We start from the raw sequence: 20,561 nt of genomic DNA on the forward strand, positions 1-20,561 counted from the left end.
TGCAGTTTGAGTTATTAAGGTACTTAATTTTAAAAAGGACTACACTGGAAGGAAGGGGGTACGAACCAAATTAAATGGTCATATTCACTGCTACATCAGGTGGGTCTTTTAAATGTACAATAGATCTGCCGTAATTATAATTAGAAACATCTAATACTGATTAATTTAAGCTTTTAAAATATAGACACATAGCTTAGAAAGAGAAGGAAGAAAACCTGTCTCTCTTCTGCATCTGTACCACTTCTGCCCACATTTAACTCTCTTACCTAAAGCTTAAGGGGCTTGCCAGGCTGGTGTGGCTCCGCGGTTGAGCATCAACCTAGGATCCAGGAGATCTCGGTTTGATTCCTGGTCAGGACACATGCCCGGATTGCAGGCTTGATCCCCAGTCCCCCGTGCAGGAGGCAGCCAATCAATGACTCTCTCATCATTGATGTTTCTCTCTCTCTCCCTCTCCCTTCCTCTCTCTGAAATCAATAAAGACAATTTAAAAAAAAATTTTTTTTTTTTAAAAAGCATAAGGGGCTCAAAAAGGGTCAGTGATGCAAGGAGCCAACTGCTAGCTATCAACTCCAGGCCCCAAGCCGCCCAGACCTGCCTGACACCCGAGGGCAGGTATAGGACGTGCCTTAGCAGCCAGCTGCACCAATTTACAGCCATCTCTAATTCAAAGACAAGACTAAGCCAGGCTGACAGCCGGCCTCAGATCAGCTCCAAAAGGGGCTGCTATGCCTTTTGAAAAATAGCCAAACTGCAGCCGCGGAGCAGTAGAGGCTGCTGCTCTTGAGCATTTAAATCGTGACGACGAGGAAGGCTGAGGACCTCTTCCCTTTAGTACCGGCACTGCTAGTCTCCTCTGCCCACCCAAATGACTTCTCCATACACACGCGGGACAGCCGTAAGGGCGCTGGTGAGAAGCGCAGTGTTTTCACAAACTCTGCCTCAGGGAGGCCCGTGCCCCCGCGCCCGAGGCCTGCCTTCCCCCAGCATCACCGCGCACGCGCCGCCCGGCTCCACGGCGCCCAGTCAGGAGGGGCCTTCGCTACTCGAAACCCAGCTGAAACTCCGGAATCCCCCAGGAATATTTTATGTTTACTTCTTTTTATATATATATCTTTACTGATTTCAGAGAGAGAGAGAGAAACATCAGTGATGAGAGTCGTGGATGGCCGCCTCCTGCACGCATGCGCCCTGACCGGGAATCGAACCCCCAGCGCCCGGATCCTGGGCCGGCGCTCAACCGCGGAGCCCGCGGGCCGGGCTGTCTGCCTGTCAACAATCATTTCAAGGCCGGGCTTCATACCACTCTCGATGCGAATTAAATCCCTAGCCTTCGCTCGGGGAGAAGAGCGCTCCCCGCGTGTGCCGAGTCTGGCTCCTGTTTCCTTCCCTCCGTGAAGTGAGCGGCTGTGGAAGCTTCCCCCCTTACACCCCACGGCAGGTTCCTCAGAAATCCCGCCAGGGCGGGAGGAACAGTAACTCATCCTCAGGAAGCCACTGCCACCCACGACGGGGGGGGGGGGCGCTGGCTGTGTGTAAAGCCGGGCTAAGGAGGGCGCCCTGCCGCCACTGAAGGCACTGAAGGCACCAGCTCCTCTCCCCTCCGTCCCCACGCTCCTCCCGCCGCCTTTGAGCCATCCCCGCCCCCAGCCCAGCGCGGGTCAATGCCCATGCAGTCCCAACACTCGCCAGGCCGCCCGCCCCAGCGCCCCGCGGGGAGCGCGTCTGCCCTGCCTGCTCCGAGGAGTTCCTCAAGCGGATGAACTTCCCGTCCACGTCGATCTCCTCGATGCAGACGCTGCCGGTGGCCGAGGCCGAGTGGGAGATGCTCACGCTGCTGCTCGCCTCCGACTCCTCCACGTCCACTCTCTTCCGCTTCCCTCGCGCGGTGCGCACGCTGCGGCTTGAGGAGGCCCGGGAGACGGTGACCCGGGAAGACGGGCTGGGGGACAGCTTCAGCCTGCGGGGGGCAGGGCGCGGGTGAGCGGGCGGGGAGGCGGACGCGCCCTGCCCACCAGGGACAGACGCACGCCGTGGACAGCGAGCCTGTGCCGGCGACGACGCGCCTGCGCGGCCACGCGACCGCAGCGCCTGTGCACTGAGGCGGCTCCCCTGCGCTAGCCCCCCCCCCAGTCCTCTTAAAGGTGCGCGGGGCGATTCGAAGGTTTCCCCGGAAGAGACTGTTGCCCTCTAACCTCACGCGGGAGGTTTGCGAAACCGGAGGGCGTCGCCCATGGGCCGCCCCCGCCGCGGACGCGGTTATATTTACGCGCCTTTCTTAGTCTTGTCATGCCCAGATTTTCTTTTGGACAGAATTACAGCCACAATGTACGTAAACACTGAAACTGAATGGCTTTTTATTCTCAATCCCATTACTTTTCCTTTGGAACTTTCTTTTGAGAAATAAATAGGTGTTAAAAGGATTTATACACTAACCGGGTTTGAAAATATAAGTATAAAGTCTCAGCAAATCTGGTATTTTACAACTTGTATTATCAAACTATCTCAAAGACTCCGTCCTGACAGAGTTCAGCATTTATTGTAACAACAACAGCAATAATAATAATAATAATAATAATAATAATAATAATAAAAGGCTGCGGGAGCGAGTTCTTGTTGCTGAGGTAGAGATATGGTCGATTACTACCTACACCTCAGCCTAGGCCTTAACGGAAATGGCAGGGAGACTGTTCAACGTCGCCCTCCTTGTTTGAAGTGTCAGCCAATCCTGTCAGTTTCCTTTAAGCGGAAGCGGCGGCCGCGCCCACTCACCGCTCCTCCTCGCCCTCCAGCAGCTTCCGGTAGGCGCTGATCTCCATGTCCAGCGCCAGCTTCACGTCCAGGAGCTGCTCGTAGTCGTTGAGCTGCTGCTGCATCTGGTCGCGGATCTCCGCCATCTCTCTCTCTTTGTCGGACAGCAGGCGCCGAGAGTTGTCCCTTTCCTTCGCGAGCAAGTCCTCCAGCTCCTGGATCCGCTCCAGGCACGCCCTAGACTTCGGACCGAAGGGGACACGGTTACTGCCCCGCGGCGTCCCCGCGGGAGCGGCCGCCGCTCCGGACCCCGGCCGCTTCCTGGGCCAGCGCGGGCAGAACCCGCGGGAACGTCTAACAGTGGAATTCAAGGGCGGCTTTGCCGGTAAGACATGAAAACCAAAATGGAGCCTGCAGGAAAGCCTTGGCTTATAAAATACTTTTTAAAAAAAAGATAATCCCCGTCAAATGTGTCCTAAGTGGACATACAGTTTTTCTGTATTTGGCCCCAATAAAACAGAATTCTAAACTGGGGTTTTCATGAAAGTCAAGTCTGGCTCCCCTATATAAGCCTTTTGTAGCTCAGAAGTATAAATTAACAGGAGTAAAGAACTAAAAAGATAAACTCATTGGCAAAAGGAGAGCAGGGACGGGTGCGCCTCGGAGAACTGCTGGAGCTGTTGGGGAACTACAAGGGGAGTCTGGGGATCCCCTCAGGACCGCAGGGCTCTGCCATGCTCACTCAGCTCCGAGGGCGACACAACACAGTGCCGTCTGTAAAATATTATTATAGATATGGGAACTTTACATTTGATATTTAAAAAATGAGAAATTGCACATCCTATACCAGAAAGTTCATCATAGAAACCTTGTGGCTCACTAGGTAATTATTCCTCTGTATTTCTCCAAGACGGAATTCATCTCCATAGCCTCAGAAAGTGACAAAGCTAATCAACTCAGAAAGACTGATGGGACAGCGGAGGCCCTTGGGACCGCAAACAGCTGCATCAGAACAGGAGAGAAGAGGCACCCACTGCAGAAACGAAGTCTGGGAGGCTAGAGATAAAAAGGAGCGCGACACTGTGCACATTTATTTCTTACAGGTAATATATTTTGAAACTGCTTTACACATACACTGGGGCTGAACAAATAAGTAAACAGGAAAATAAAAACCAGGTTTCTTACTCTCAGAGAGAAATAAGCAAGAAAGGAAGTCTAAAATAAATCCGAGGTACAGGGTACGAGTCAGAGATATCAGTATGAATGTGTGTTTAGTTTAATATAAATACAAGTAGACAAATAAGTGTGCAAACACGGGTTAGCATGCACACATGCATTTTCTAGCTCTGTCCGCAAGACAGCCAAGAAGCAGGGACACCCCAGTGCCAACAAGCCCACTGAGAGCCATGTCCATATACTATTCTCCAGCGGGAACCGGGGCTCCTGGGGGAAACGGCTGGCTCTGGAGTGGGGCATGGGAAGATACAAGATGAGCATGGAGCCCCCAAGAGTACCAGGAAGTAAAGAAGTCTCCGGAGTGGGGGACATGGAGCCCACCTCCAGAAATCCTACGGGCCAAGCTGCAACAATCTCAGCAGTAAAATAATGGAGTGCTGGATTATCACCCAAAGTACAAAATAAACACCCATGAGTCCATACTGATGTGAACAAATAAGTGAATAAATAAAGGTATAAAGGGGAGAAGAAATACACCTCTGTCTACTGAAGAGTTCCAGTTAATACGTATGGACAGTCCGCCTCAGGATGTGGGGCTGAATCCCTGCCCTTCGCCCCTGACAGCTGGGCCTGGTGACCTGCTTCTCAAGAACAGCGTGGGAGGGAAAGAGTAGCAGTTGGCCAGTGGAGAAACCTGGCAAACCCCCACCTTCCCCAACTGTGAATGTTAACATCACCAGTGATAAACGTGGATGCCACGCAGTCCCTGATGTGATGCAACAAGAAGGGGAACTAAACTCATAACCCCAGTCTAACCAGGAGGAAAGCACCTGATAAATCCAGACTGGGGACAGTCTACAAGATACCTGCTAGTACTCCTCAAAACTGGAATGCTTGTGAAAAACAAGGGAAGCCTAAGAAACTGTCCAGACCAGAGGAGACTAGGGAGATAGGGTTCCCTAGAGCAGAAAAATGACAGTCATAGAAGACTTCCAGCTACTGTCAGTGTCCTAGTTCTGACCATGGAACAAAATGCTAACAATGGGGGAAACGGGGGGAGGGAGAAGGGGAAACTGGCATCTTTCCAACTTTTGGGTAAGTCTAGAATTACTCCAAAATTTTAAAAAGTTGTTTAAAAAATAATCAATTACAATTCAGAGTAGCACCTGACATTCTATATCAGAAACAGGCCTTCATCGTAGGAGCGATTCCAAACACGATCCCTGCCTCTGAGAACCTGCACTTAAATGCATTTACAAAGAACATGCTGTAAACTGAGAAATCCATTTCTTTCTTCTCAGAGTTCTTACATTTTCTTTCCTCCAAAAGAAAAAATATATAAGTTCAAAATGTCTCTTCTTCAATCAGTCTCTTCACCTTATGCCCCACGTAGGAGGGAGACAATGGGCACCAAGGTGGACTCTAAAGGAGTTGATGAGAGACATAAAGTACCCAAGGTTTAGAGAGAGAACCTGAGCCTAGATTTGCAAACCCCAAAATGTCCCTATTTGTCTCCCGTGGATGCTACAGGGTTCATTAAGGGGTAAAAAATCAAAATGGGGGCATGGAAAGGTTTTAAAGTTACTCCAAATAATTTTGTAGTTTAAATAGAAATATTTAAATTACATTTTAAATAGCTGCACTGCATCTGTTATGTAGTGAAATACACAGAATGCGACATGAGAAACAGACCTAGAGTCTTCCTCCCAGTTCCGCCCAAAACTACTTATGAGTCTGCTGGCACTCACTAAACCAGCATCCACATTGGAAAAATGAAGGAGTCTAACTAGATTATCTGTAAGATAAATCTAACTCTAAACTTTTATGAGTGACCTCTATTGGCCTTTTTTTTTTTTATAGTGTGTAACAATTTATTGTACTAGTTTATTATGCTCTAGTTGCAGTTTCCAGAGTCTGGGTGTTAGAAAAACAAAAATTAGACCTGCTTTCAAAGTGCCACTGGAGATTGCTGCATATAAAGAGACTCTGACAACCAATTAGTTTGGCCTAAGTAAAAAGTCTAGATAGAAATGATAGAAATGCTGTAAGCAATATATAAAATTCCAAAACAGAATGCTGCTACCATCTAATACTTAAAAATATTTTCTAAAGTCAGCATTTTAAAGCTATGTCAATTTTAAATGAAATTTAAGAATTTCGCTAACACAAGTCCTATAACCAAGAGGAAATTCTGTGGCCTAAGAGGCAGTGTGATGAAACTGATATGACTCAACAACAATACTATAAAGATACACAACAGGAAAATATTAAGAGAGATGGCTTTTTTTCTTTTTGATGATCTTCCTAAGGCTAAGATTTACCCAACTAATGAGATATTCCTCAAAATATATTATTTACCATAAAATCCGATACCAGTAACGAATAAAGGAGCCCTACTCCCCTCCCCCCCCCCAACAGAGAAATTTAAAACTATTCTGCTGTTTTAAAGGAAGTGCTCCTCTCCTATTTCCTAAGGAGTGAGCTCCAAGAAACCCCTGGGCCCTGCAAACATCATTTAAAACCTACTAAACTGAAGTTAACAAAAACTTGCAAGGATGGGAACATAACTAACTGACATACAGGAGCCAGTCAGAAGACATGGTTCCCAAGTTTCCCACTGTTTAACCACAGCAAGCCTCAGTTTCCTGTCTGTAAAACATCTGTGCTTAGCACACTCTAGTGGATCAAACAGCAGCAGCAAAAAAAAAAAAAAAAAAAGGCAGGGCAATGTAAAGTTGAAAGAGGGGGGACAACTGGAATATAATTTATTAAATGGAGAAAAAGTAGTATATGTCAACTCAGAGTGAGAACAGAGAGGCCTATCTCTGAAAAGGTACCTGTTAAGATGCTATAATGGAAAAAAGATTATCTGCTAAATTCCTAAAAGAAAATCTTTGAAGAGAGTGTGAGGTGTAAATTGAAAAACGGGGAACTAGGAGAGAAACCCATTGATCAGTCTTCGGTCTCTGGGTGAGTCATTAAGCTCACCTAGGTCTGTGGTTGGGCTGAGCGAACTCAAAGGTCCTTCCAGACTTGCTGTTACATGAAAATGTCAAAATACTACCAGAACAGAATAGGTCTAAAATCATGTTTATATTTACATTGTGAGTAATAAAGTAGACATATAGGCACTGTAGGAGCTTCAATTTTAATTATTTTTTTAAGGTTACCTTATTTTATGTAAGTCACTGTATGCTTTGTTTTCTAAAGTCCTGCAATAAATGTTTTCAGTTTCATAATCAGAAAAAAATCTTACTAAAAATAAAATAGTAAAAAGAAAAAAAAAGTTTAATCAAGAATAAGATTGCCCAGCCGGCGTGGCTCAGTGGTTGAGTGTCGACCCACGAACTAGGAGTTCATGGTTCAATTCCCGGTCAGGGCACATGCTCAGGTTTCGGGCTCAATCCCCAGTAGGGGGCAGGTAGGAGGCTGATCAATGACTCTCATCATTGATGTTTCTATCTCTCTCTTCTTTCCTCTCTCTGAAATCAATAAACACATACTTTAAAAAAATGCTAAGAAGTCAAACAAAATTGTAAAAAATACTAATAATCAGATAAAGTTTAGTTTTATATGGAAAATTTAAAACACTAAAATTTCCTCCCTTAAGCTGAGGTTCCTTTCTAAATGGTTAAGGTGAGCAGTAGACTATTAAAGCACTCTGGGTACCATGTGGCTGTCTGTGTACTTTGTGTCCACACCACTACCCTCAGACAGAAACAGATTTCCAGCAGTTCCATTGCCTGCTTAAGCTGCACCCAGAGTACATCATCAACACAGCCAGTCATGAGGTCATTTGTCACTAGGTGCACTAATGAATGAATGTCACTAAATTCTTAATACACACATAAATGCTGTTTCCCAAGATCCTGATTAAGTAGTCCCTGGACTGAGAGAGCTTGTCCAGAAACAAAAGCATTTACTGCCCATAAAAAATTTTTGCATGTTTTCCTTCATTGCGGCTTCCAAATGTGATGAAAAAGGAGTGTGCTGGGCAGAGCACTGTGTGGAGATGAGGCTGCTGGGAGGGTCAGAAAACCTGGGTCCTGGGGTAAGGCCAGGGAATAAACCAGCAGCTTGCTTCCTGGAGGGCAACTCCCTTGGCTCTGGGTAATCTACTAATTTAAGAATAGTCTTCTGCTCAGGGGACATTTAGCAATGTAAAAGGGAAAACCTGGGGAGCACTGTGAAACCTGAGTGCAGACAAACTCCCCCCTCTGAAAAGTGCATCAGACAGAGCAAAGCCAGGCAGACTACCACGGTGGAGGTGGCTTTCAAGTTCAACTTTGATCCCTCTTGGGGAAGGTGCTTACTTACTTCTTTCTGTAGATTAGAAAGCTGAGATGAAAGGCTCTCAATTCGCATTCGACTTTCCATCAGTTCTTCCCTGGCACTGTTGACAGAAGACGTATTCATCTCTGACGAAAGCCTGGCATTCTCGAGCTAAAAGAAGCAGCAAAGCAGTCAGTCTTATCTAGTGAGTTAGAACAAACAAAGGAGGAAGCATGATTCATCTCCCGGCATTTCATCTCAAACCTAAGCCCTGCTGGTAACTGGCTGACGAAACAGGAAGAGCATCATGAAGTTGGCTGACATGGGAAAAATTACCATGAATGTTTCAGTGTACAAGCTTTAATAATGCTAATATATACCCCTCACCCAAAGCTTATTACCTCAATATCTCATCCACTATATCACGAATGTCTCAGATAATACTGCTAATGAGGAGACTGGGCAGTAGCAATTTAACCTTGGTGATATCTGTAGGAAAACAAACATCACATATCCCTAACCCACCAAAATAATACAGAATATAAAGGAAATAGGCAGAAAACACTAATTGATAAATTATTTGAAACCAGATAGAAACACTTCCTTTCAGAAGCAAAAAAACAGCTCCTCAGGCAGATTCAATATCCTGTTCCTTCAAATACCCATAACATTATGTTCTGCGTGTCTTGAGCACATTTTTATGTATGTAGTCTCTTCCCTGGCTCCCTTTAAGGCCACAGTCTCTCGGACAGACGGATCCTTTCTCTGGCTCCTCCACTGCCCAGCACAATGTCCGGCACTGAACAAGTGTTGGACAACTGAATATGGGGTTTAAAAGACCTCTCCCTTCCACCAACCAATTGCTGCATCATAAAATGGATTAAAAGCAACACGAACAGTTTAAGCCCATGCAATAGAAATTATTTTCAATATCTTCATGACCCTAATTTTCTAAATCTCCCACTAATAATTTTTAATCAATTCATGTAACATTTACTACATTGGAGTAAAATCACTTACTAACAAAGCTTGTACTCATTGGTGATTTTATGGATTTTTGCATGGTCTGCTAATACAAGTGGGAAGTTTCTATAATATTTTTCTTTTTTTTTTAAACATTTTTATTTTTTAATGTATCTTTATTGATTTATTAAATAAAGGAAGGGAGAGGGACAGAGAGAAACATCAATGATGAGAGTCACTGATCGGCTGCCTCTTGCACTTCCCCTACTAGGGATTGAGCCCGCATCCCGGGCGTGTGCCCTGACCAGGAATCAAACCTCGATCTCCTGGATCATAGGTTGATGCTCAACCACTGAGCCACACCGGCCAGGCTCTATAATATTTTTTAAATGAATAGTAGTGACAGCAGAAGAATTATTAAACTTGCCATTTGTTCTTTGTTCAAAAAAGCCCCATGTGGTGGTCACAACTTGTGCACAATGATGCATGGAGGTCAGAACTCCATGCAGTCCAGCGTTCGTTTACAATTACGTGGGTGTGCAGGACGGCATGATTAGTACTTGTTACTGGAAGAAAACTATTTTCAAATGGCTTGGTTTTTACTACTGACATGGCATGAATGAGCAATGGAACAAAAAGATGAACCCTCATCTCAGATAAAATTAGAATAACCCTACTTTCTTTGAATAATTTCTAGTGACATTTACTTTATAGACAATGGGTATTCTTTAAAAATCCACTTTCTATATTCATGGAGACCACAGGGATTCATTTAAGAAACTAGAACAGACCAAGCGTCAGGGGATTTTGAGGTCATGGTTCAGAGTTCAAACCCGTCCTCAGGAGAGGCTCTTGCCTTGGCATGGTAGGTCTGCTCCAGCTCCTCCTTGTACAGCTTCACTTGGGCGTCGTGCTGCTCTCGCATCTCATGAAGGGCCTGAGCCAGCTTGTACTCGTACTCAATCTGACGCCCGGAATCCACCTCTACCAAGCGAGTTTCATGCTTCCTTCTCGTCTCGTTAATCTCCTGGGGGGGGGGGGGATGATATAAAACTCAGTTGCTTACCACGGCTGCATTGGAACAAGAATGAGTGACATCAGAGCCCTCTGAAGTTTTACATACCAACCTCCTCACATCTGTCCCAGGGAAGGAACATGAATATACTTCTTTGCCTTCATTTTCAAATGAGAAGGTTTTTGGGATGGAACTAATATCAGAAATGGTAGCATCTCAAGCCCTGGGAATTTTATGTTTCTTTTCAGCAGCATAGCTATTCCTCTTAAGGCAAGGAAAGGCACGGGAGACTTACTAAAGTACCATGCAATCATGAATAACTATGTACACTGAATAGTAATTGTTTTTCTAAATTGTGATATTGATCCTGAGGACACCTCTGAGAAAAGTCCACGTGAAAAGTTCACCTTGTCAGGACAACTTCATCTAGAAGATTTGCGCATAAAAACTCTTTTCTTAGACGTACTAGGATGCAATAGTAGGTAGAACAAGCTACTTTACATGACATTGTAAGAGCTGCTGCTAAGGTATCAATATCAATTGATATAGAATCTTACTAACAATTATTACTTTACTATCTTGAGTACATATGACAATTCACTATTTTTTTTTTTAATATATCTTTATTGATTTCAGAGGGAGGAAAGGAGAGGGAGAGAGAGAGATAGAAACATCAATGATGAGAGAGTCATTGATCGAGCCAGCAACCCGGGCATGTGCCCTGACCGGGAATTGAACCCTGATCACCTGGATCCAAGTTCAACGCTCAACCGCTGAGCCATGCCCAGCTGGGGACAATTCACTATTAAAGAATAGAAACATAAGCATAATTCTTTGCTCTATGTTTTAAGGAACTGTCCAAAACTACAATGGCTAGGAACACAAGCCCAAGAATAAAATTTCCATTTCCAGCTCTGAAAATACAACAGCTCTGTCTTAATGACAATAATTAAAGAGGCCACAAGGGGGGGATATAACCCACTGAAGTTCTTGTTTCTGTATCATCTTACTGCAAGTGTTTCTCTATGCCTTTCCTCATCTTTCTTTTAACAGTTCTTTGCAGAGGAAAATGCATTGGGACAGAATCAGAAAACCAGGTTCAAATTGCAGTTCTGCTATTAACCTGCCAGGGCTCACATCTATTTAATGAAGTGAAAAATATGCAAATGAAAGGTTTAGCTCAGCAAATGTTAAGCATAATTTTGCCCTTTGTCTACCTCCCTTCCTGGTTTTATCCCTCTTTTCTTGCCCCTTTAACTGATCCTAATAAGGAACTTAGGTATATTTATTGAATAGAATTATATCTTACATGTAAAAAAATAAAATAAGACAAAAACTAAAGAGATGCTACTCAGTGGTGTAAAGATCCAGGGTTCCAAACACAGCATCAGAACTAAGTGGTGGTAAATCACAAACAATTGTAACAAAACAAAACAAAAATGTTGTCAACTTAATGTAAATATGTCTCCATTTATAAAGCAAAACTGTAGTCAACAATTACATGGTTTACAAGGAGCTTTCACACACAATATTCCTTTTGATCCTCACCACTCCTTAAAGAAAAATTACCAGGTATTGGTATTTTTTTTTAAATAAAAAATCGACTCAAGAGCTTTCCAGAGTCTGACTGCTTGGGAGTGCACCTCACCCCAACAATTCCCATTTTTTTAATACTATATCATTATAAAAATGGTCAGATTGCTAATATTTTTTTCCACTTAAAAAACATTTAACGTATACAATGCATTCCTATTTTCAAATCACTGATAGTCACTGTTTTCAAAATTATATTACTTCTAAAAACATTTAAGTAACTGCATGTTCACTCTGGGGTTAATTCCAACTCTCTACAATTTGGAGGAAATATACATTCCCCTTTCTCCAATTTTATTACTTCTTTTTTGGCAGCACTTGCGGCCTTCAACCTCCAAGGCTTGACCACAGAAGTTAAGGCTTGTAAATGATACTTTAAAAGATACACATATAACTATAAATGCTATGGGTAGCCAGCCTTCAAAAGGCTCCCAATGGCTGTGCCTCCTGGTAGTCACACTGTGTGTGATAGTTGGCGTGTGTGAAGGAGAGGGAAGGTGTATCACTTCTGGGATTAGCTCACAGAAGATTATGAGTCCTCCGTCTTGCTCTCCCTCTCTCCTTCATCACCCCTCTTGGTAGAAGCCATACCGTGAGCAGCGCTCTGGGGAAGCCCTTGGTGAACTAACAGCTCCTACCAACAGCCTGTGAATGAGCTCGGAAGCAGTTCCTCCAGCCAAGGTTGAAGCCTGACTGTAACCTCATGAGAGACCCTGAAACATAACAGCTCTCAGAATCCTGACCTTCAGAAACTGTGAGATAATGAAGGTCTGTGGTTTTAAGATGCTAAGTTTTGGAGTAATTTGTTAGGCAGCAGTACATAACTAATACAAATGCTGAAACAGGTTGACAGGAATTAACCGCTGTGACTAAGCCTTTATAAATTGCATGACATAATAATACCTGTTTACTATAACAGCTGGAATTCTTATGTGCAGCCTTTTAGCATCAGTACCTTGAAAAGTTTACCTACAAAATTTCTCCCATTTTTTATATATACAGTTATAACAAAGCCTTTTGGGATCCCTACATTCCTTGAAAAAGTAAAATTATACATAGTTACCTCCTCATACATGCTTTTACGAAACTCCAAATCCTCAGTAAGGCTCTGACAGCGATTCTCCAAATCCACTTTAAGTAAAGTTTCATCAGCTAACTGTTTTTTGGCAGCAGTCAAGGAGGCTTCCAACTAATATAAGGAAAAAGAATTGATGAAAATTATACAGCAATCATTCAGTAATGAATTTAATTGATACCTATGGATTGAATCCAATCAAGTATTGCACCTTCTCTATATTTACAAACATATGAGAGCCCCTCATTGTAACCTTCACCCTTAACTGTGTGTTCAACTGCTGGCCCCACCCACAGAGTGCCACACCAAAACACTCTCAGATTTGGCAACTAGCAACGGGGAATAAATATTTCAAAACTCAAGCGAAAGACGTGAGCCCCACTTTCATGTTTTCCTGGGGCAGCTTCTCCTTTCCTACCTCACATTCTGTTACAATAACGAAACGGGCTTTGAAAGCAAGAGACAGAGGAGCATAAGCACGGCACAGGGAGATGAGCGTGATCCAGACACAGCGGCTGAAGAGTGAAGGTGCTCTCGTGTTACCTACCACGACACTATCAGATAAGCCATAAAATAAAGTAATACCTTTTTAAAATAAAAAAAACAATGAAACAAACTTACAGATGGGGCGATTACCCTGCCAAATACAGGTCAAGAGCAGAGCTAACCTTACCTGGGCAATCTGATCCTTCAGATCCTCCAGTTCTCCCTCTAAACTTTTCTTGTCACCAAGTGCAGTGGCCAGAGCCGCATCTTTAGAATTCAGGGCTGCTTCATATTCTCGAAGCTTCATCTGGGCTCCATTAAGGTCAGATTCTTTCTTAGCATAACTGCAAGACATTTGAAAAAGCGCAAGACGTCAATTCTACCCCTGACTGGAGGCCTTCTCCCTCCCTGCTTAGGGGGAAACAGGAGGCAGTTTATCTAAAAGCTGCCGTAACCCACTAAAATCAGAGAAGCAATTCTGGAGCATTACATCTAGAGTTCTGGGCGGGTAACAGCTTTCTCTTTCAGTGATTCCCTTCCAGGATTACTAATGGGTCCAGGCCATGAAGTCCATGGGACTAATGTACCAGACTCCTGCTTGTCTCTGAGAGAACACATGTACTACAGAGAGGAACTACACGTTTCAGTACGAAGAATTTTTTTTAACATACCTTAAATCTATTAGTCAAATCACAGTTCAGTTCTTCTTGTATAAAGATGCAGTAAGGGGAAAAAAATCAAAACAAACGAGCATTTCTTCTAACTTCTCATTGGCTATAGCGCCTGCCTGTGTTAACACACTATTGCCGTCAAACACACAGAGGGGGCCGCATTGGGCTTATTGAGGAGACAGCTTGCCGCCCAGTATGGAGGCAAAGTCAGTCATGGTTTTGGGTTCTATCCCTACAGTCTCACCACTGAGTTCCCCAACTATACCTTATCGGTTTTTCATTGTTACAATATTGTGTGGATTCTACCCAATGATATGCTAGTAAATGTTTAATAATCAACCCTTGGGGGAAAAAATGTCGGCATGTATGAGACACAGATGCAGGCATGTAAGTTTATTACAATAGTCTCACATTTTTTTTTAAAAATGACTATTACTTTTAAATACAATGAATATTATAAATCAAGATGAACAGGAGGCATAAGTCAAGATATAAAATGAGATTAAACAAGTAAAAATAGTTATTTTAAAAAGCAATTTTGTAACATCATATAGAAACTCCTTTGATAAAGAACTGTCCCCAAGCTTGCAAGCACTTCCCATTCCTTACATAAGAGGTGATTTTTAAGACTTCCCTAACTGTAAATTAGGGCCTCTCTGATATTCTGAAGAAAAATTAATTATTTCCATTTATATTATTAACTACCCAAAAATGAGGTCCAAATTCAGGTGTGTGTTTTTTTCTTAAATATCACTTTTTACTAATTGGAGTGCTATATTATAAAATTAAGGTTCTTTTGAATGTATTTTGTCAAATAATTACATCTTAAAGAACAGTATTTTTTTTTAAATATATCTTTATTGATTTCACAGAGAGGAAGGGAGAGGGAGAGAAACAGATAGAAGCATCAATGATGAGAGAGTCATCATTGATCAACTGCCTCCTGCACACTCCCAAATGGGGAAAAAGCCCACAACCTGGGCATGTGCCCTGGCTGGGAATCGCACCACAATCTCCTGGATCCTAGGTCGATGCTCAACCGCTGATCCATGCCTGGCTGGGCAACAGTATTCTTTTTTAATCCAAATAATTCTATTATTAATTAGTGACACCGGAAAAGCCTTAATATAAAAATTCTCAATATCTGTTCTTAATTAAAACTGCAATTGTAGAGGAGTATTTCTACTGATGTTTGAGAATGGGCTAAATGAAAAATTTTTAATTAATAGAAATTTAAAAATTCTAACATTAAAATAAAATGAATAAATCTATCCAAAGGATAAGCAAATATAAGTTAAAGAGAAGATTTAATAGTATTCATCTTACTCATTTGGGTAGCATAAAACAACTATGCATAAATATGCAGCATTCATATCACATTTTTCTTAAATCATGTATTTTTAACAACCACGAGATGGCAGCCTTTCACTGAAAACTTGTTTAAGGGGCTGTTTTAAAAAAAAATCCCATACGGTAATTAACTTATAACCAAAAAAAAAAAAAATGCCTATTTCTGACAAGTGCTGGGTTATAAGGCTGGGGACTCTGCAGAACAGAATCAATGCTTGTGGAGGCGCTATTATTTTTTCCCACTATATAAATGACCAGAGCCAGGTAGAGATACATATTATAATACATATGATTCTTTTAAATTTTTATATATTACACAATATTTACAAAAGCTAGACTCAAAATGACTTACAATTACCAAAAATTCTACTGCACCACTGTCTAATATTTAGATCTCAGATCATAATGTGGTGCTTTTCAATTTAATGTCTCGTGGCAGGGGAGTGAACCTGCGCTTCACAGAAACCAAACGGCCCACCAAGGATACTGAATAACACACACACATACATACACACACAAAATCACACCAACTTCACAGGCTACTGTACTGTGTGTTTGACTTCACTGATTTAATGGATATAATACATGTACATGTTTACAAATTCAGAATGTAAACCACAAGTGAAAGATACCATGCAACATCTTGTGGAGTATAGGAAATAGGAGAAGCCAAAAATTAAGACAGTGCACCTAAATGACTAGAATATGGCAGTTTCTTCAACGAAAATCATGACCAGGTAAGACAAGGACTGGTGAACTAAAAGGGACAAGTAGGATAAGCTATTAATGTGTGATACCCTGAGCCACCCAATGCTACCAGTTGAAATTTGATGTCAAGTTCTTAGTTACTTACATCACTGTTATTTTGTAAAAAATATACATTGCTCTATTACAGATTCTTTCTTAAAGCTGTAACTTTGTCATTACTGAACAAACTATGAAGATACAAATCAGAATTGGAGATGTGCTTATAATTGCAAATGAAAGCTAACCTTATATGTCCTGGCTCAAGGTGGAAGGGGAGGAGAGCTGGGTACTATGGCTGCATCTTGCACATGCTTATGTTACACTTACACAAATCCGTACTTGTGCATGTACTTAGCTACCTCAGGAGACTGAGAACTCTTTGAGCGCAAGAGCCATGACTTAATCCTTTACTTTCTACATAGACCATGTGTAAATAATGACTGTTTTCGTCACTGTTAAAGAAACTTTCCAGACAGACTCCCCAAAACCCCATTCTGCCTTTTTGTTGTTATTAATCGTCACCTGAGGATATTTTTTCCATTGCTTTTTCAGAGAGAGTAGAAGTGAGGGGGAGAGAAACATCAATGTGAGAGGGACACATCAACCAGTTCCCTCCCCCACGAGCTCCAGCTGGGGCAGGGAGCAAGCTGGCAACCCAGGTACATGCCCTTGACTGGGAATAGAACCAGTGACCCTTTGGTGTGCAGGCGACACTCTAACCACTGAACCACGCCAGCCAGGGCTCTGCTTTTCTCTGCGATGTAAAATATCATGTCTTTTCCTAAAAATAAATAACTGTGACACTTTTATAATCTCAAAAAGTTGCTTTCCTAAATGTCCTCCCAATCGTCTACCAATTTCCTAGGCTAGTTGGATAATGAAAAAAATTCTTAAGATTACACTCAAGTCTTCATCGGGTCAGAAGCCATGCAACAGTAAGTTTTATGTGCCATATAAGCTGCCAATACCAAGACCGTGTAGCAAGTTAACATCTTGAACGTGATCTTGTCATAGTTTTCTAACCATATTACTATTTTTCATTCATCAAATGTGCTGCAGGAAGTCCTGAGCTAATTATCAGCACGTGGTCAAAGTGCAGAAACCTGCAGAACTGACATCCTAAACCACACACAGGAATCAGATGCAGCTCTCACCTAAGAAGAGTAACATGTGACAACGCCCGGGAACAAAGAGCAACTTAGGAATCCGGGGGTTGCTGGGCACTTCTCTTTGACTGTGTCTCATAACTGGATTTGTTCAGTGTGACTGACCTGCCTAAAGTATTCCTACTTTCAGATCTAGGAGACCTTCCTGTGTTTTCATTTAAATTTACCATGCCAATCTAAAAATATGCACACTGAATATAAGTCAAAAAACTTACCCATTTACTGTAGATGTTTACAGAAGAACCAAAACTCCAACTGCAGCCAGGGAGTTTTATAAAATGTGGTTGATATTCTATCCTAATTAAGAATTTCCTCCCTTAATAAACAAAATTAGCTTTCATTTCAAGTAAGTTTGAATTTTACCAGTCATAACAAGCAACTAACACCCTGCTGATAACATTTCCTTCATCAGTTTATATCACAAATGCTCAGCTGAATGAAATGCCAGTAGCACAGTCACAAGAGAAATCCCTGAGATCCCTGAGTTCGATCTAAAACATCCACAGCGCACCTGTGAGCAAAGAATGTGTATTCTTTTCAGGACAGGATCTATATGCTTGGGTTTGGTTTCCCTCTTTTACATACAAGTGCTATAATTTTCACTATTTTCTCAAATGCTTCTGTCCTTGTTCTTTGATTTTCATATACAGAAATATAGGTACACAGAGTTACATTAGGCAATTCGATCTAGGAGACCTACATTATAGATGACCTCTTAGTTGATGAAATAATTACATACCTAGAAAAAGCTATATAAAGTTAGTTTCTGGCTATTAAAGGTCATTTCCATAAAATTTGCCAAAGATTATGATACTGCATATATAAAAAAGTGGACAAGGGCAAGAATTTGTGTTCAATAAGTGCTTGTTCAATGAATAAAATCTGTTGGAGATACGTGTGCTATCTGGGTATGTGCCCTGAAGGGGAATGGAACCTGCCACCTTTCTGTGAACAGGGCGGCACTCCAACTGACTGAGCCACAACAGCCAGAGTGCAAACAAGGATTTTTAAGTCCCTCAAAACAGACCCACTCTACATGGAGAGCCAGGCCAATTAGGTCCAGCTGTTTGAGCTCTGTTTTAATTTACCTTAAGGTTCTTCTGAACAGCTGTCTGATGGCAGCTGACAACTCAACACTAGTGCAGTTATTCCAGTGACTATCAGATCACCCAGCTTCCGAGGCTGTCTTCATACTCTGAGTTCAGAATCAGCATGCTCTTTATCTAGCCATGGTCCAGACTTTCAGGGGAAAAATAAGCTTTATCTGGAACTTTATTTTGAAACTTTATTGAGATAAAGGTTATTGATATGCCCACAGAAAAACTTCCTGTCCTAAAATAATCTATTATTCCATAGTAATAGACTCAAACTGCATATTAAATGTGCTCACTCTTAAGATTCATTCATCAACTTTACTACTGTCTTCAAATTATTTTCCCTTCCAAAGGGAGAAGGGATGTGATCCTTGCATATTTTTACTGAGGAAAATGAACTTCTCTGCAATTAAAATGATATAATTTAATACCCAAAAATCTCCAGAAAGTCATTAGACCACAATTCTTAAAAAAAAAAGAAGAAGAAGAAAAACAGTGTCTCTGGAGATTATTATGCTAAGTGAAATAAGCCAGTCAGAGAAAGATAAATATCACACGATCTCACTTATTTGTGGAATCTAATGAACAAAATAAACTGACCAACAAAATAGGTCCAGAGGCATGGAAACATGGAACAGACTGACAGATACAAGAGGGATGACACAAAAAGAGATTAACCAAAGAACTTACATTCACATATGCATAGCCCATGGACACAGACAATAGTGTGGTGAAGGCCTCGGTCAGGTAGGGGCTGGGTAGAGGAGGCAAGGGGGAGGAAATGTGGGATAGCTATAATAATGTCAACAATAAAAATATATGTCTTAAAAAAATTAAAAAATTATTTTTAAAAGTGTCTCCTGTCATAAGCAAAAAGACTATGATATTTTGCAAATTCAAAATCTGCAATGTATACTTTCTGGTGGCAATGAAATTCTGCTGCACATTCAATAAACTGAGCCATCAACAAATTAGCAACAACCCAATTAGAAATTAACAAACCCCAATTGAAACCATTAATATTAGGAAAAATACTAAATAAGGCTGAAACTGGTGCTGGCCAGTGTGGCTCGTTGGTTGGAGCATCATCCTGTGCAGTGAAGGGTCGCGAGTTCCATTCCTGGTCAGGGCACATACCTGGGTTGCGGGTTCTTTCCCTGGACTGGGCACATATGGGAGGCAACAGATCAATGTTTCTCTCTCACATTGATGTTTGTTTCTCTCTCTTTCTCTCTCTCTCTAATCAATGAAAGAATATCCTCCAGTGAGGATTAAAAAAAGAAGACTGAAACTGGACCACAGAACCATTTCTTTGAACAAAAAGATTGAATTATCTAAACAGGCACACTTACAGCTTAAGTCCTAATAAAAATGACTTATTCTCCACCAAAAAAACTGTTAGAAAAGATGAATTTGGTAAAGTCACAGGACACAAAAATCAATACACAAAAATCTGTGGCATTTCTATACACTAATAATGAACTATCAAAAATAAATTAAGACAAAAATCCTATTTACAATTGTATCAAAGAATAAAACACCTCTGAATAACCAAGGAGGTGAAAGACCTGTGCACTGAAAACTGTAAGACACTGATAAAAAAACTGAAGACACAAATAAATGAAAAGATATTCCATGCTCATGGGTTGAAAGAATATTATTAAAATGTTCATACTACCCAAAGCAATCTACAGATTCAGTGAAATGCTTATCAAAATTCCAATGGTGTATTTCACAGACCTAGAACAAATAATCCTGAAATTTATATAATACTACAAAAAAGTCCCAAATAGCCAAAGCAATCTTGAGAAAGAACAAAGCTGGAGGTATCAGGCTCTGATTTCAAACTATACTGCAAAGCTGTAGTAATCAAAACAGTATGGTATTGGAACCAAAAAAATACACAGACCAATTAAACAGAATTGAGAGCCCAGAAATAATCCACACAAATATGGATGCAAATTAGGTCTTCTAATTAATGCATCTATAAGTATATAAAAGAGAGTGTCTTGGGGCCACCTTCTTTGTCCTTGCACAATTTTTCTACTAACAAGCAAGGTCCTTAAAACCTGTCTTATGTCTATACCACACATTACAGTAACTTTGCAGTAAGTTTTAAAATCAGGAATTGAGCCCTCCCTCCAATCTTGTTCTTTGTCAAGATTGTTTTGGGCCCAGTCGGGTGTGGCTCAGTGGTTGAGC

At 41.7% G+C, this 20,561-nt stretch overlaps 1 protein-coding gene across 1 annotated transcript in view; it reads right to left on the reverse strand.

Moving 5' to 3' along the window:
- The window catches only part of LMNB1 (lamin B1), a 45,854-nt gene that overhangs the window by 12,462 nt on the left and 12,831 nt on the right, over positions 1 to 20,561 (reverse strand). Inside the window, exons 2-7 of the mRNA XM_081133165.1 lie at positions 13,519 to 13,675; positions 12,834 to 12,959; positions 10,019 to 10,189; positions 8,245 to 8,370; positions 2,773 to 2,993; positions 1,735 to 1,960 (exon numbers count right to left, since the gene is read on the reverse strand). Of these exons, the coding sequence (XP_080989291.1) occupies positions 1,735 to 1,960; positions 2,773 to 2,993; positions 8,245 to 8,370; positions 10,019 to 10,189; positions 12,834 to 12,959; positions 13,519 to 13,675 (1,027 nt within the window). The remainder of the gene's footprint in view (positions 1 to 1,734; positions 1,961 to 2,772; positions 2,994 to 8,244; positions 8,371 to 10,018; positions 10,190 to 12,833; positions 12,960 to 13,518; positions 13,676 to 20,561) is intronic.

This window comes from Miniopterus schreibersii (genome assembly GCF_964146895.1).
Source record: "Miniopterus schreibersii genome assembly, chromosome: 3".
Classification (NCBI taxonomy): domain Eukaryota; kingdom Metazoa; phylum Chordata; class Mammalia; order Chiroptera; family Miniopteridae; genus Miniopterus; species Miniopterus schreibersii.